Genomic DNA, 11,275 nt, shown 5'->3' with positions numbered 1-11,275 from the left:
GGCTGGCCTCGAACTCAGAAATCCGCCTGCCTCTGCCTCCCGAGTGCTGGGATTAAAGGCGTGCGCCACCACGCCCGGCACCTTTTTTTTTTTTTTTAAAGACAGGATCTCGTGTAGTTCAGGCTGGCCTCAAATGTACTTCGTAATGGAGGATGACCTTAAATTTATGGTCCTTCTGCTTCACCTCCTGAGCAATGAGATTTCTGGTGTGTGCTACCATTCCTGATGTATACAATGCTAGAAATCAAACCCAGAACTTCATGTGTGCTAGCCAGCTCTTTCCGCAGGCCCTAGTTGCCTTCTTGGGTTTTTTTGTTTGTTTGTTTTTTGTTTTTTGAGACAGGGTCTCTCTGTATTGCCCTGGCTGTCCTGGAACTCACTCTGTAGATCAGGCTGGCCTCGAACTCAGAAATCCGCCTGCCTCTGCCTCCCGAGTGCTGGGATTAAAGGCGTGCGCCACCATGCCTGGCTCCTAGTTGTCTTCTTTATACTGTGGTTTAGCTACCCCTCTAGTTCTCCCCTATTTCCCCCCAAACCACCCATCCCTTCTGATTTCTAGTTGACATGCAGCTAACATCTCAACTTCCTGTCTCCAGCTGGAAGCAGAGATCCGGGGCTGCCTTGATTTTCTCCGGTGTGTTTACTCGGTTCTTGGCTTTTCCTTCCACCTGGCTTTATCTACCCGGCCACCTGGTTTCCTAGGGGAGCCTTGCCTATGGGACCAGGCTGAGCAGGTGAGTGAGAGAGAGGGAAGCGAGGCAGATAAGTCCATCCCTAGGGCAGAGCAGGGGTATGTGGCAAGGTCTTCAGAAAGCATAAGCTGCAGGTGTCAGTTTTCACAGGCCGGCAGGTTACCCTGCTCATTACTTTCCTGACATGTTCCTCTCATCTTGTTCCCTCAAAGGTCCTACAGCAAGCCTTGGAGGAGTTTGGAGAACCCTGGGACCTCAACCCTGGAGATGGGGCTTTCTATGGGCCTAAGGCAAGCTGGAACCACACTTGAGAGTTGTACTAGGTTATCTTGCTTTATTAAGTTGTATCTACAAAAAATTGTTTTAAAACGTGTGTAAGAGCCAGGCAGTGGTGGCATATACCATTAATCCCAGCACTTGGGAGACAGGCAGAGGCAGATCTCTAAGTTCAAAAACCAGCCTGGTCTCAAAAAAAAAAAAAAAAAAAAATTAAGATTTTTATCTATAGCCATGCACAGTATACACACAGCAGCACAGGTGAGTGGACCTGACCTACATGGTGAATTGCAGGCTAGTGAGGGAGGGCTACACAGTGAGTCCTTGTTTCAGAAACAAATGTGGGAACCTGTATGGTGTAAGGCTACAACCAATTCCCAAAGTTGTCCTCTGCCTTCTATATTTTTACTCCATACACATACACACAGAGTAAATAAATATAAAAAATTAGTAATGATAATTTAAAATATAGGTAACCAATATAGTTGGGTGGTGGTGGCACAGGCCTTTAATCCCCGAGTTCGAGGCCAGCCAGGTCTAGAGAACAAGTTCCAGGACTCCCAGGGCTACACAGAGAAACCCTGTTTTGAAAACCAAAAATAATGATAATATATATTTATATAGAGAGATAGATATGAATCTTGTTATACACCTATAATCCCAGCACTCAGGAGATTAAGACAGGAAAATGTTGAATTCAAAGCCAAATTGTATCACATAACAATACCTTGTTTAAAAATACTAAGGGAAGAAAGAATTCTGTCTCTTAAAAAGTCAAGAGTTGGGGGTCTAATGTGATGGTTCACTACATGCCTTGAATCCAACACTTAAATCTTGGGAGACAGATGCAGGCAGATCTCTGTGAGTTCAAGACCAACCTGGTCTATATATCAAGTTCCAAACCAGCCAGGGCCACATAGTGAAACCCTATCTCAAAAATCAGATTGGGCTCATCTCAGTTGGTGATGGCTCAGTGGTGAAGAGCACCCACTGCTTTTGCAGAGGATCTGGGTTTGATGCCTAGCAGCCACATCAGGCCATTCACAACTGCCTAACTATAGTCCGTCGGAATATGGCATCCTCTCCTCTCCCCACTTCCATGGGATGTATAGAACCACAGTGCATGCACACACACACACACAATAAAGATAACAAATCTTTGTTTGTTTTTTGAGGCAGGGTTTCTCTGTAGCCCTGGCTGTCCTGGAGGACACTCAGTAGACCATGCTGGCCTTGAACCTGATTCCACTCCTCCTAAGCTCTGAGATTAAAGGCATGTGCCACCACTGCTGAGCAAGCTGCTGCTTTGTTAAAAGGGGGATGGAGAGGCAGTTCTGAGTTAAGAGGGCTTGCTGTATAGACCATGAGGACATGAGTTTGGAGCCCAGCATCCACTTAACAAGCTCCCCGTGGTCTCATTATTGCCTATTACTCCATTGTTGTATGTCTTAGAGATAGGAAGCTTGCAAGCTGCCAGCCTAGTGAGGAGAAAACCCCCAGATTCAGGGAGAGTCTCAGCTTCTCGTGCTGCTGTGAGCAGATACTCTTGGTAAAAGCACCTTAAGGGAGAAAGAAAGGGTCTATTTGGGTTCACAGGCCAGGATCCAGCCCTGCTGAAGCTGGTGGCCTCACTGTACCCACAGTAAGGAACAGAGCATATTGGATGGACCCAGGGCCTTAACTCTTTTCTCCACTTTATACAATCCAGGCCTCCTCATAGGAAATGGCCCCCCACTCAGTTAACCTAATCAGAATCCCCTATATCCTAGGTGAGTCTAGATCCTGTCAACAGTCGACACTAACCATTACACTGCCTCAAGGGAACAAGGCCAGAGAACAGTAGAAGACACAGGCTGCCTGGCTCTAGCTTCATGCACTTGTGTATGTGCAGGCATTCTCACACATAGCAGTTAATAAAATGAAATGGCTTGTGTTGTTGACAGAATCAGTCAGAGCTATGTAACACCGACCCCCAGACTCCCACCAGGGTCACGCCCAGACAGTCAGGTACTGATGTGGGGCAGATAGGAACACCAGAAGCTGATGACCTCTGGCCTTCAACTCTCTCTTACTGTTCTGGGGCCAAAAGCTGATGGCTTCTGGCAATGACCTCCTGCTGATAGCAGCAGGGGAAAGAAACTTAGTTACTTGGGTTCTTGTCTTTTTTTTTTTTTTTTTTTTTACGTATTTTCCTCAATTACATTTCCAATGCTATCCCAAAAGTCCCCCATACCCCCCCCCCACACGGGTTCTTGTCTCTTTGACTTAGGGACCCCTCACAGGCCAGTGAGAGCTTTGAGTTCATTAACTCTTCGTGAGTCAGAGAGAAAAAGAAAAAGTCAAGCACGCACAGACACAATCATACAGATGAAGTAGAAAAAGGTTACACCACCACTTTATTGTTGTTCTTACTTTTTATACTATCTCTAAACTTACATATAGAACTATCAGGTAGAACCATTACAACAGGATAACTGATGACCTGGTTTTCTAAGCACTTTTACATTTCATGAGTTCATAGTAAGTTTAAGGCAGTAGTTCACATCATAGATTGATAAGGCTTAATGAGTTACAGCAGAATTGTTTACATGTCTTTCCAACAAGACGTCTACCTGACTAAACATTCATAATCTGTTCCTGGTTCCATGAGTTCATTATAAGTTTAAAGCAATAATTTTTATGTCACAAGTTAGCACAGTTTTGTCAGGAGACAAATCATCTGCCTTGTGTCTTATTCTTTTGAAGTCTTGTATAGATAAACTTGCCCATCATTTATTTCCTGTCCTTGCTCCTACAATAAATTGTCCATTCCCAGTTTATGACTTTTAGTTACTAGATAGTGGCCCCTTGCCTAACCTAGAAGGAATGTTTTCCTTTACCATAAATTTGTTCCAATCCTGTTTTCTTGTCCTAGTGCAGTTAGCCCGTGACACATGAAGGTTTACAGAGCTACTTGCAGCTTTTATTCTGTCTTTAGGGGACTTGAGATTACTTGTGTCGATTTAGGAATTCTATAAAATCATTATCAGGAATTATGAAATCAGTTCGTCTACACAGCATTTCTATATGCAAGTACGTCTTCATGTTGATCTGCAGGAAATTTGCCCAATAGGGTGGGCTGAATCCCAGGCATCATTAGGCTGTGTTATAGTGACAGCAGTGGCACACCAGCAGCAAGGAGCAGGCCTGGGATGATGAAGTCTCTGCTAGATCTTGCACCTTGCATCTTAGAGCTCACCCACCGAAGCCATGCAAAATGGTGGGCCATCTCCAGGGAACTCACTTGTTTGTCATTCCCTTTCCTAGACAGCTTCTCTCTCCTTCCTCTCTCTCTCTCTCTCTCTCTCTCTCTCTCTCTCTCTCTCTCTCTCTCTCCTCTCTCTCTCTCTCTCACTCACACACACACACACACACACACTGAGAGAGAGACAGAGAGAGCGAGAAATAGAGAAATCAGGTAAGCAAGCTATGGCTGAAAGAGGAAAAGGTGTGAAAATCCTCAAGGAGAATAGAGCAAAAGGTTTTGCATGGGATCAGTTCAGTCTTGAACTGATTTCTATGGTGGTATCAGTCTTTGCTTTGGCATCTGTGGCAGGTGGCGTGTGACATGCTAAGTGGCCCTTAGCAGTTGTACTGCAGGGCTGAGGACATGGGAGAGTAGAAGACTATCAGGATAGGGCTCTGTCTCATCCATCAGCCAACAAGCAGTGGGAAGGAGGGGAACTGGAGAATATTACAGCTGAGCAGGGCAAAAGTGGGGGATGGGACTGCCAATGGGAAAGGGGCTGCAGAGCCAGTCGTAGATTGTCAGCTATAAGAGAGTTTCCGACTGCCACTGAGGGAGCAGATGGGGTGTGGCCCAGCATAGGCGAGGTGTAGGTCTCAGGAAGAATTAAGTGGCTGGGGTATGGATAGTCTCTCATCATAGGTGGAGAGGAAGGAAGGAGTATTGGCTGTCTGCATGGCACGGCTTTCCTTACAGGGACAGGGTAGAGAAGAATGGCTGATGGAGCTAATGAAAGCTATTGGGTCTGAGTCTTTCCCCTTCCCATCTTCTCTAGATTGATGTGCACCTCCACGACGCCCTTGGTCGGCCCCATCAGTGTGGAACAATCCAGCTTGACTTCCAGCTGCCACTGAGATTTGACCTACAGTACAAGGGGTACAGACCCTGGCTCAGCCCCCACCCCCGCCTTTGACTGCTCCTCATACTGAGCCACCCCTCCATACCCTGCCCCATCAGAGAGAGTTTTTGGTAACGGGAAGTGATTGGGTTGCTCAGGTTGTGGCACTTTCACCGTTCACCCACTCCCTTTCTCCTTCCAAGGCCGGCGGGGACCCCAGAGTGTCCAGTCCTTATTCATCGAGCAGTGCTTGGTTCCGTGGAAAGACTGTTGGGAGTGCTGGCAGAAAGCTGTGGGGGGAAATGGTGAGTCACTGGACACCAGAGTTCTGCTCTTCTCTCCAGCCAGAGAGTCCGTGCCTTAGGTTCTGACCTTATCCTATGTATTTTCTTTTCAGATCTCCCTACAGCTACGCCTAAGCCTAATGGCTAAAGCCAAAATGAATAACTTCCTGCCCCTTTTTCCTGCCAACAGGCCCCTGTGGCTGTCCCCGCTCCAGGTGGTGGTCATCCCTGTGAGGACAGAGCAAGAGGAATATGCCAGGCAGGTGAGTTGAGAGAAAATTGGGAACAGCGGGGCATCTGCCATGCATCCCTGGTGAGACAGGCTCTGCAGGAGAGTGGGAAGGGCCTGAGGCAGCTTTCCCGTGTGCTAAATAAACATTCTCCATCTAAAAATTGAGTTCAGCCTTGGCTTCATAATAAGACCCTTTTTAAATAGTTAGGGGTGAGCCTAGAGCTCAGTTGGCAGCATATTTACCTAGTGTGCAGAAAGCAGTGCGCTTTGTGCGCAGGCTCACAGCCTGAGCTGCGTGAGGTTCGCTATGGAGAAACTTAAGACTCTGGGCGGACAAGAGTTGCACAGCTGCTTGGGAGATGGGTGCCTAACAACAGACAGAGCCCAGAGAATAATGGAGGGTTCACTTTCTGTGAGAAGCACACAAAGGTTTTAGGTCAGGGATGGGAAGGAGGCCTCAGTATCTCAGAGAAGAGGCAGTCAGCCAGCTCCTGAGAGGGGGAAGTGGGGATGTGAGACAAGTATCCGAGGAAGAATAGTAACCAACCGACATAGCTCAGCTTCCATTTGGATTTACTCATCACCAAATCTGTACCCCAGGTGCAACAGTGCCTGCAGGCTGCTGGACTTGTGAGTGATCTCGATGCAGACTCTGGCCTGACCCTCAGCCGGAGAGTCCGCCGGGCCCAGCTTGCCCACTACAACTTTCAGTTTGGTAAGAGGGTTAGCCATAGACCTCAGAGCCCCAAGCTCTACATTCTCTCTACTAACTCTATTGTTTAGCTCTGTGTACATTGAATTAACTGGGACTCATTACCTGGGCTGGGTGGGAGCCTGACTAATCTGCCTGCCGTCCATTGCTCCTTCCCACAACCTATTCCATCCCTCAGAACAGTTGTCTTCTCATTAACCCTACCCTAGGCTGTTTCTGTAAGTTAATTAACCAGGCCAGCATCAAAGAGGAAGGGACAGGAGAGGATTAAGAAGGCATCAGTTGAAGCCAGGCATGGTAGGCACACCTGTAATCCCAGGATTTGGCAGGTACAGGAGGGAGGGCAAACATGAGGCCACTGTGGGCTGTATGTAGCAAGATTATCAGTGAACCAGAAGCTGTAGTGCTCTGTGGTGGAGCACTGGCCTCCAATGAGTTAGGTCCCAGCACCAAAACCAATAAAGGCATTAATTAATTGCCTTGTTTATTGTTGTGTGGGTGGAGGCAGCTCTAGGGGACAAGAAAGGTCTTAGGGAAGGAAGTTGCTCCTGACTCTTGGGCCTCTGGAGGCAAGAAGCAGAAACTCCTAGCCAGACCGCCTGACTGGGGCATCACACATGCTCGTTGCCTTGGCAGCACTGACAGCAAGCCCCGCCCTGCTGTTTCCCCTTCCTGTACTGTACCCCTCCCCCCAGGTCACACACATACAGTTTTTCTTTTTGTGTAGCTCTCCATGTTTGTCTCTGTCTGACTGACTCTGTATCTCCCAGCCCTGGGCTCCTGACCTGCAGGGATAGGGGAGTAAAGCCCGGCCCACTTCCTTATCTCCTCAGAGTGGACAGTCAGCAGCAGGGCAGGCGAGCTAAGCATGAGCTTCAGCCACGGCTAGGCTCTGCTCCTACCTTTCCTAAAGATTCGGGAGTTTGAAGTTTCTGCAAAGCAAAAGGAAACAACCCATAGGGTGACTTTTGTTGGGTTTGCAAATCTTTCCTCTTCCTGCAGTGGTTGGCCAGAGAGAGCAGAGTCAAAGGACAGTGAACGTGCGCACGCGAGATAACCGGCAGCTCGGAGAGCGAGGCCTGACCGACGCCGTGCAGAGACTGCTGGAGTTACAGAACGCCAGGGTCCCCAATGCAGAAGAAGTGTTCTGAGTCATGTCCATTGGTGACGTACAGACTCATGAGAGCCGTCCGTCCCTTTCCAGGGAACACTAACCCAGCTGGCAGCCCCGCATATGCCCGAGGCCTCAGAACTGCTCTCTGAAAATAGACATGGTGTGGGGGCTCCCCACTGGAAGGAATGCTGTACTGACTGGGTAGAAGGAGAATAAAAATATACTTGAAGCCATGGCTGTGCCTTTATCTGACTCTGAATGCTTGTCTCCCTCTTTCCCAGACCTGAGGCAAAGGGATACCGAGGCCTCTGACCAGCAAGAGAGCTGCCTCAGGAAGCCATTCTCCTCCCACTCCCACTCAGGAGAGTGTCAGATCCCTTCTTTATAAAGGACAGTATGCAGATGGGAAACTGAGGCACAAATTAAGGGTCCAGATGCCAACTTGCTCCATGATCCTCTGCATCAGTTTTGAGGGGACCCAGGAGTGTTCCTTCCATCACCTCCATTCTTCCCAGGCTAAGGAGGCTCCAGGAGTCTGGGAGGAGTGGCTGTAAGAGGAGGAGCAGCAGAGACTGAGTCATTGCAGGAAACAGGGGGGCGGGAGATAGCATATAAAGAGAGACAGACAGGAGGCCTTGAAGTTCACAACGGCTGTAGCAACAGCCAGAGGAGCAGGCTTGCAGCAAGTGGCCCAACCCCTTCGAGTCTAGATCTGCCTGTGACAACCAGCTTCTGGGTGACCAGTGACCAGTCCTTGCCCCAGGATGGGGACCGTATCCAAAGCAGCCTTGATCTTGGCCTGCTTGGCTCTTGCTTCTGCTGCCTCTGAGGGAGGTGAGTCGGGGTGGGGTCAGCAGTTGCTTAAGAGCCTGGCTCCAAAGAGCTCAGCAGTTGGGTGATTGGCTTCCTTTATATGAACATGTCATTGTGAAGTGGGGCTGAACCTTTAACCATGGAGGCTGGAACAGGAGCAGAATAGCTAGAGGTAGTTGCTAAGAAACACAAAAATTAGAGTCAAATAGACACCACAAGACAGGTGAGTTTACAGGGTGAGGATCCTCCTGTCGGAACACGTGAGGAGGGACGAGGAGGCAGGTGAGGAGGAAAAGAAGCCCTCGGGCTGCTAAAACTCAGCCTACCGAGCCAGGGAGCCTTGACTGGCTCACTCTGGTCAGAGGACGAGTTAGAGTTCACCCACGTTCACCCCCTATTACACACACACACTGCTTTGAAGTCTGAACAAAAGGGAATACCAACTCTGGACAGGACAGACTCAGATCCTTCTATAGATAGCCATGTCTGAGACAGCTCCACCTCGCTGCTGTCCTGGTTCCTAGGTTTGTGCCTTCGGCTCAGCTCCAGATGGCTCAAGCCTAAAGTTGGCAGTGAGATGGCTCGGTATGTGAAGGTGCTTTGCCAGCAAGCCTGGTGACCCGTATTCCATCCCAGTAACCCACATGGAAGGAGAGAAATGACTCCCACAAGTTGTTCTCTGACCTACACACATCACCACAGTGACACTCTGGCCCTCTCCACACATACACAAATAATATTTTTCTTTTTTAAGAAACCTAAAATAAGCTGAGATTGACAGGGGAAGGCGCTTAAACATTTGGCTGACCGTCTCACCCAAAGGCTGAAAGTATTTGTAAAGGCCTATAGGAAGAAGTTTGGAGAGAGGTGGGTCCTGGAACATCAGCGCATTGGAGGGACAGCAGCCACAAGCCCCATCCAAGGGAGGTACTGACAGGAAATTAGATCTCCATTCCCAGCCAGCCACTCACTCAGAGGGGAGGTGTGTAACAGGTGGCTCCCCCACAGCAGGCTTTCCACAGTCTCGGTCGGCCTCCACAGCCTCCCCTTCCTCTGTCCAGGACCAGGAAAGGACGCCTCAAAACTGCCCCTGACTTTTGTCTTTCCTTCCTCCAGCCTTCAAGGCTTCGGACCAGCGAGAGATGAAGCCAGAGCACCTCTTCCAGCACCTCCATGAAGGTGAGAGCCTCAGAACTAACCAGGTCGGATGAAGACAGGTGCTCAGGACAGCATGGCTGTAGAATTTGTGGGGAACAAGCATGCAGTTGGGAGGCTCTGAGTGTCTCCCCTCTTGCCTTTAGTAGGTTATGCAGCACCCCCTTCCCCACCACAAACCCGGAGGCTCCAAGTTGACCACTCTGTAACTTCTCTGCATGACCCTCCCCTCTTTGAGGAACAAAGAGAAGGTGAGGCCACCCCAAAGCCCTCCCAGTTACCCTTGAGACCTCTAATCTAGTGTACTTCCTGCTCCTCAGTCGGGGAGGGAGGGACCCCCCTACCCTACTGTCTGCCTCACAACTGCCTGTTCTGTAGTGCAGCCCCCTTCCTCTCCGGAAGACATCCCTGTGTATGAGGAAAACTGGCCCACTTTCCTAAACCCTAATGTAGATAAAGGTGAGTGCTTTCCTGTCCCCCAATCCCCACCCACCCCACTGTGATGCTGACACTGGCCTGACCTCCCTCCCTTGTGCCCTCCCCCATCTTGCAGCGGGTCCTGCTGTCCCTCAAGAAGCCATCCCCCTGCAGAAAGAGCAGCCCCCTCCCCGAGTCCATATTGAACAGAAGGAACGTGAGTGACTGCCTCTTTCCTGCGGAGCCCAGAGCATGGGCTTGGGGAGGAACGGCGTGGGACTTACTCTCCTGAGCTGCTCAGTCTCTATCTGTGCAGCCGGTGGAATGCTTGTCTGACACAGCCCAGGCTGGCTTTGATCCCCCACACTCCATCAACTAGATGTAGTGGCACTGGCATGAACATCAGACCTTCAAAGGTTGTTCTTAGGCTGGGCAGTGACTTTTAATTCCAGCACTCAGGAGGCAGAGGCAGGCAGAGCTCTGAGGGTATATAGCCTGCTTGGTATATAGAGCAAGTTCCCAGACAGCCAGGGTCAGCGTTACTGAGTTCAAGGCCAGCCTGGGAAATATGAGTACATGAGGCCCGGTTTTAAAGAAGGAAGAGAAGGGAAGAACGGTTGGAAACGATGCCTGTCCAACAGCTCTGTGAGTCAATGGTGTAAAATAGCAGTCGTGTTTTTTTTCTGGCCTCTATTGTGTTCCTTCGTGCATGGGAACTAGCAGGAGCCTGTGTTTTAGAGGAGCCCATTCCAACAAGCCTTTTGCTTACCCACTTCCCTCTACCCCAGTAGACCCGCCTGTCCAGCCTCAGGAGGAGATTGTCCAGAAAGAGGGTGAGTGACCACACTGGTCTGTCTGTTCCCACGGTTAGCCCCTGAGCCCCAGGAAGGAGCTAATGCTGGCCTGAGGGTCGCAGTTATCTTTCCCTTTCAGTGACCCTGAACTGAAGAAGCCCTCATACCATCCCAGCCCTTTCTCTTCAACCCCAGGTCTCTCAATGCTCTCTGCTCAGTCAGCCTGCATGTGGTCCTCCCCACTGTTTTCTCTGTTCCAGTGAAGCCGCACACCTTGGCGGGCCAGCTTCCTCCAGAGCCCCGGACTTGGAATCCAGCCCGTCACTGCCAGCAGGGACGGAGAGGTGTCTGGGGCCACCGGCTGGATGGCTTCCCTCCTGGCCGGCCTTCTCCAGACAATCTGAAGCAGATCTGCCTTCCTGAGCGTCAGCACGTGGTCTACGGCCCCTGGAACCTGCCACAGACTGGCTACTCTCACCTTAGTCGCCAGGGAGAGACCCTCAATGTGCTGGAGACCGGATACTCCCGCTGCTGTCGCTGCCGCAGCGACACAAACCGCCTAGACTGTTTGAAGCTTGTGGTAAGGGTTTGGCTGCTGCTGCTGCTGCTGTTGCGTGCGTGCGTGTGTGTGTGTGTGTGTGTGTGTGTGTGTGTGTGTGTGT

General features: G+C 50.0%; 2 protein-coding genes across 4 annotated transcripts in view; both read left to right on the top strand.

The window, feature by feature from the left end:
• Tars2 (threonyl-tRNA synthetase 2, mitochondrial) overlaps positions 1-7,669 on the top strand; it is a 17,089-nt gene extending 9,420 nt beyond the window's left edge. Inside the window, exons 12-18 of the mRNA XM_021157458.2 lie at positions 597-734; positions 905-982; positions 5,030-5,130; positions 5,296-5,397; positions 5,567-5,639; positions 6,209-6,323; positions 7,323-7,669. Coding sequence (XP_021013117.1) covers positions 597-734; positions 905-982; positions 5,030-5,130; positions 5,296-5,397; positions 5,567-5,639; positions 6,209-6,323; positions 7,323-7,471 — 756 coding nt within the window. The 3' untranslated portion in view covers positions 7,472-7,669. The remainder of the gene's footprint in view (positions 1-596; positions 735-904; positions 983-5,029; positions 5,131-5,295; positions 5,398-5,566; positions 5,640-6,208; positions 6,324-7,322) is intronic.
• A 395-nt stretch (positions 7,670-8,064) lies between these two features.
• Positions 8,065-11,275, top strand: part of Ecm1 (extracellular matrix protein 1) — a 5,546-nt gene continuing 2,335 nt past the window's right edge. Inside the window, exons 1-7 of one of the 3 annotated variants that reach the window (XM_021157643.2) lie at positions 8,065-8,268; positions 9,364-9,426; positions 9,552-9,653; positions 9,781-9,861; positions 9,956-10,036; positions 10,608-10,652; positions 10,874-11,193. In XM_021157643.2, the coding sequence (XP_021013302.1) occupies positions 8,199-8,268; positions 9,364-9,426; positions 9,552-9,653; positions 9,781-9,861; positions 9,956-10,036; positions 10,608-10,652; positions 10,874-11,193 (762 nt within the window). In that variant the 5' untranslated portion in view covers positions 8,065-8,198. Of the gene's footprint in view, positions 8,269-9,363; positions 9,427-9,548; positions 9,654-9,780; positions 9,862-9,955; positions 10,037-10,607; positions 10,653-10,873; positions 11,194-11,275 lie in introns of all 3 variants that reach the window. The other 2 variants (XM_021157642.2, XM_021157641.2) reach the window with 2 other exon arrangements.

The sequence above is a fragment of the Mus caroli genome, chromosome 3 (assembly GCF_900094665.2).
Source record: "Mus caroli chromosome 3, CAROLI_EIJ_v1.1, whole genome shotgun sequence".
NCBI lineage: Eukaryota > Metazoa > Chordata > Mammalia > Rodentia > Muridae > Mus > Mus caroli.
Note: the sequence above shows the minus strand (reverse complement) of the source record. Positions and strands in the feature narration are given on the sequence as shown.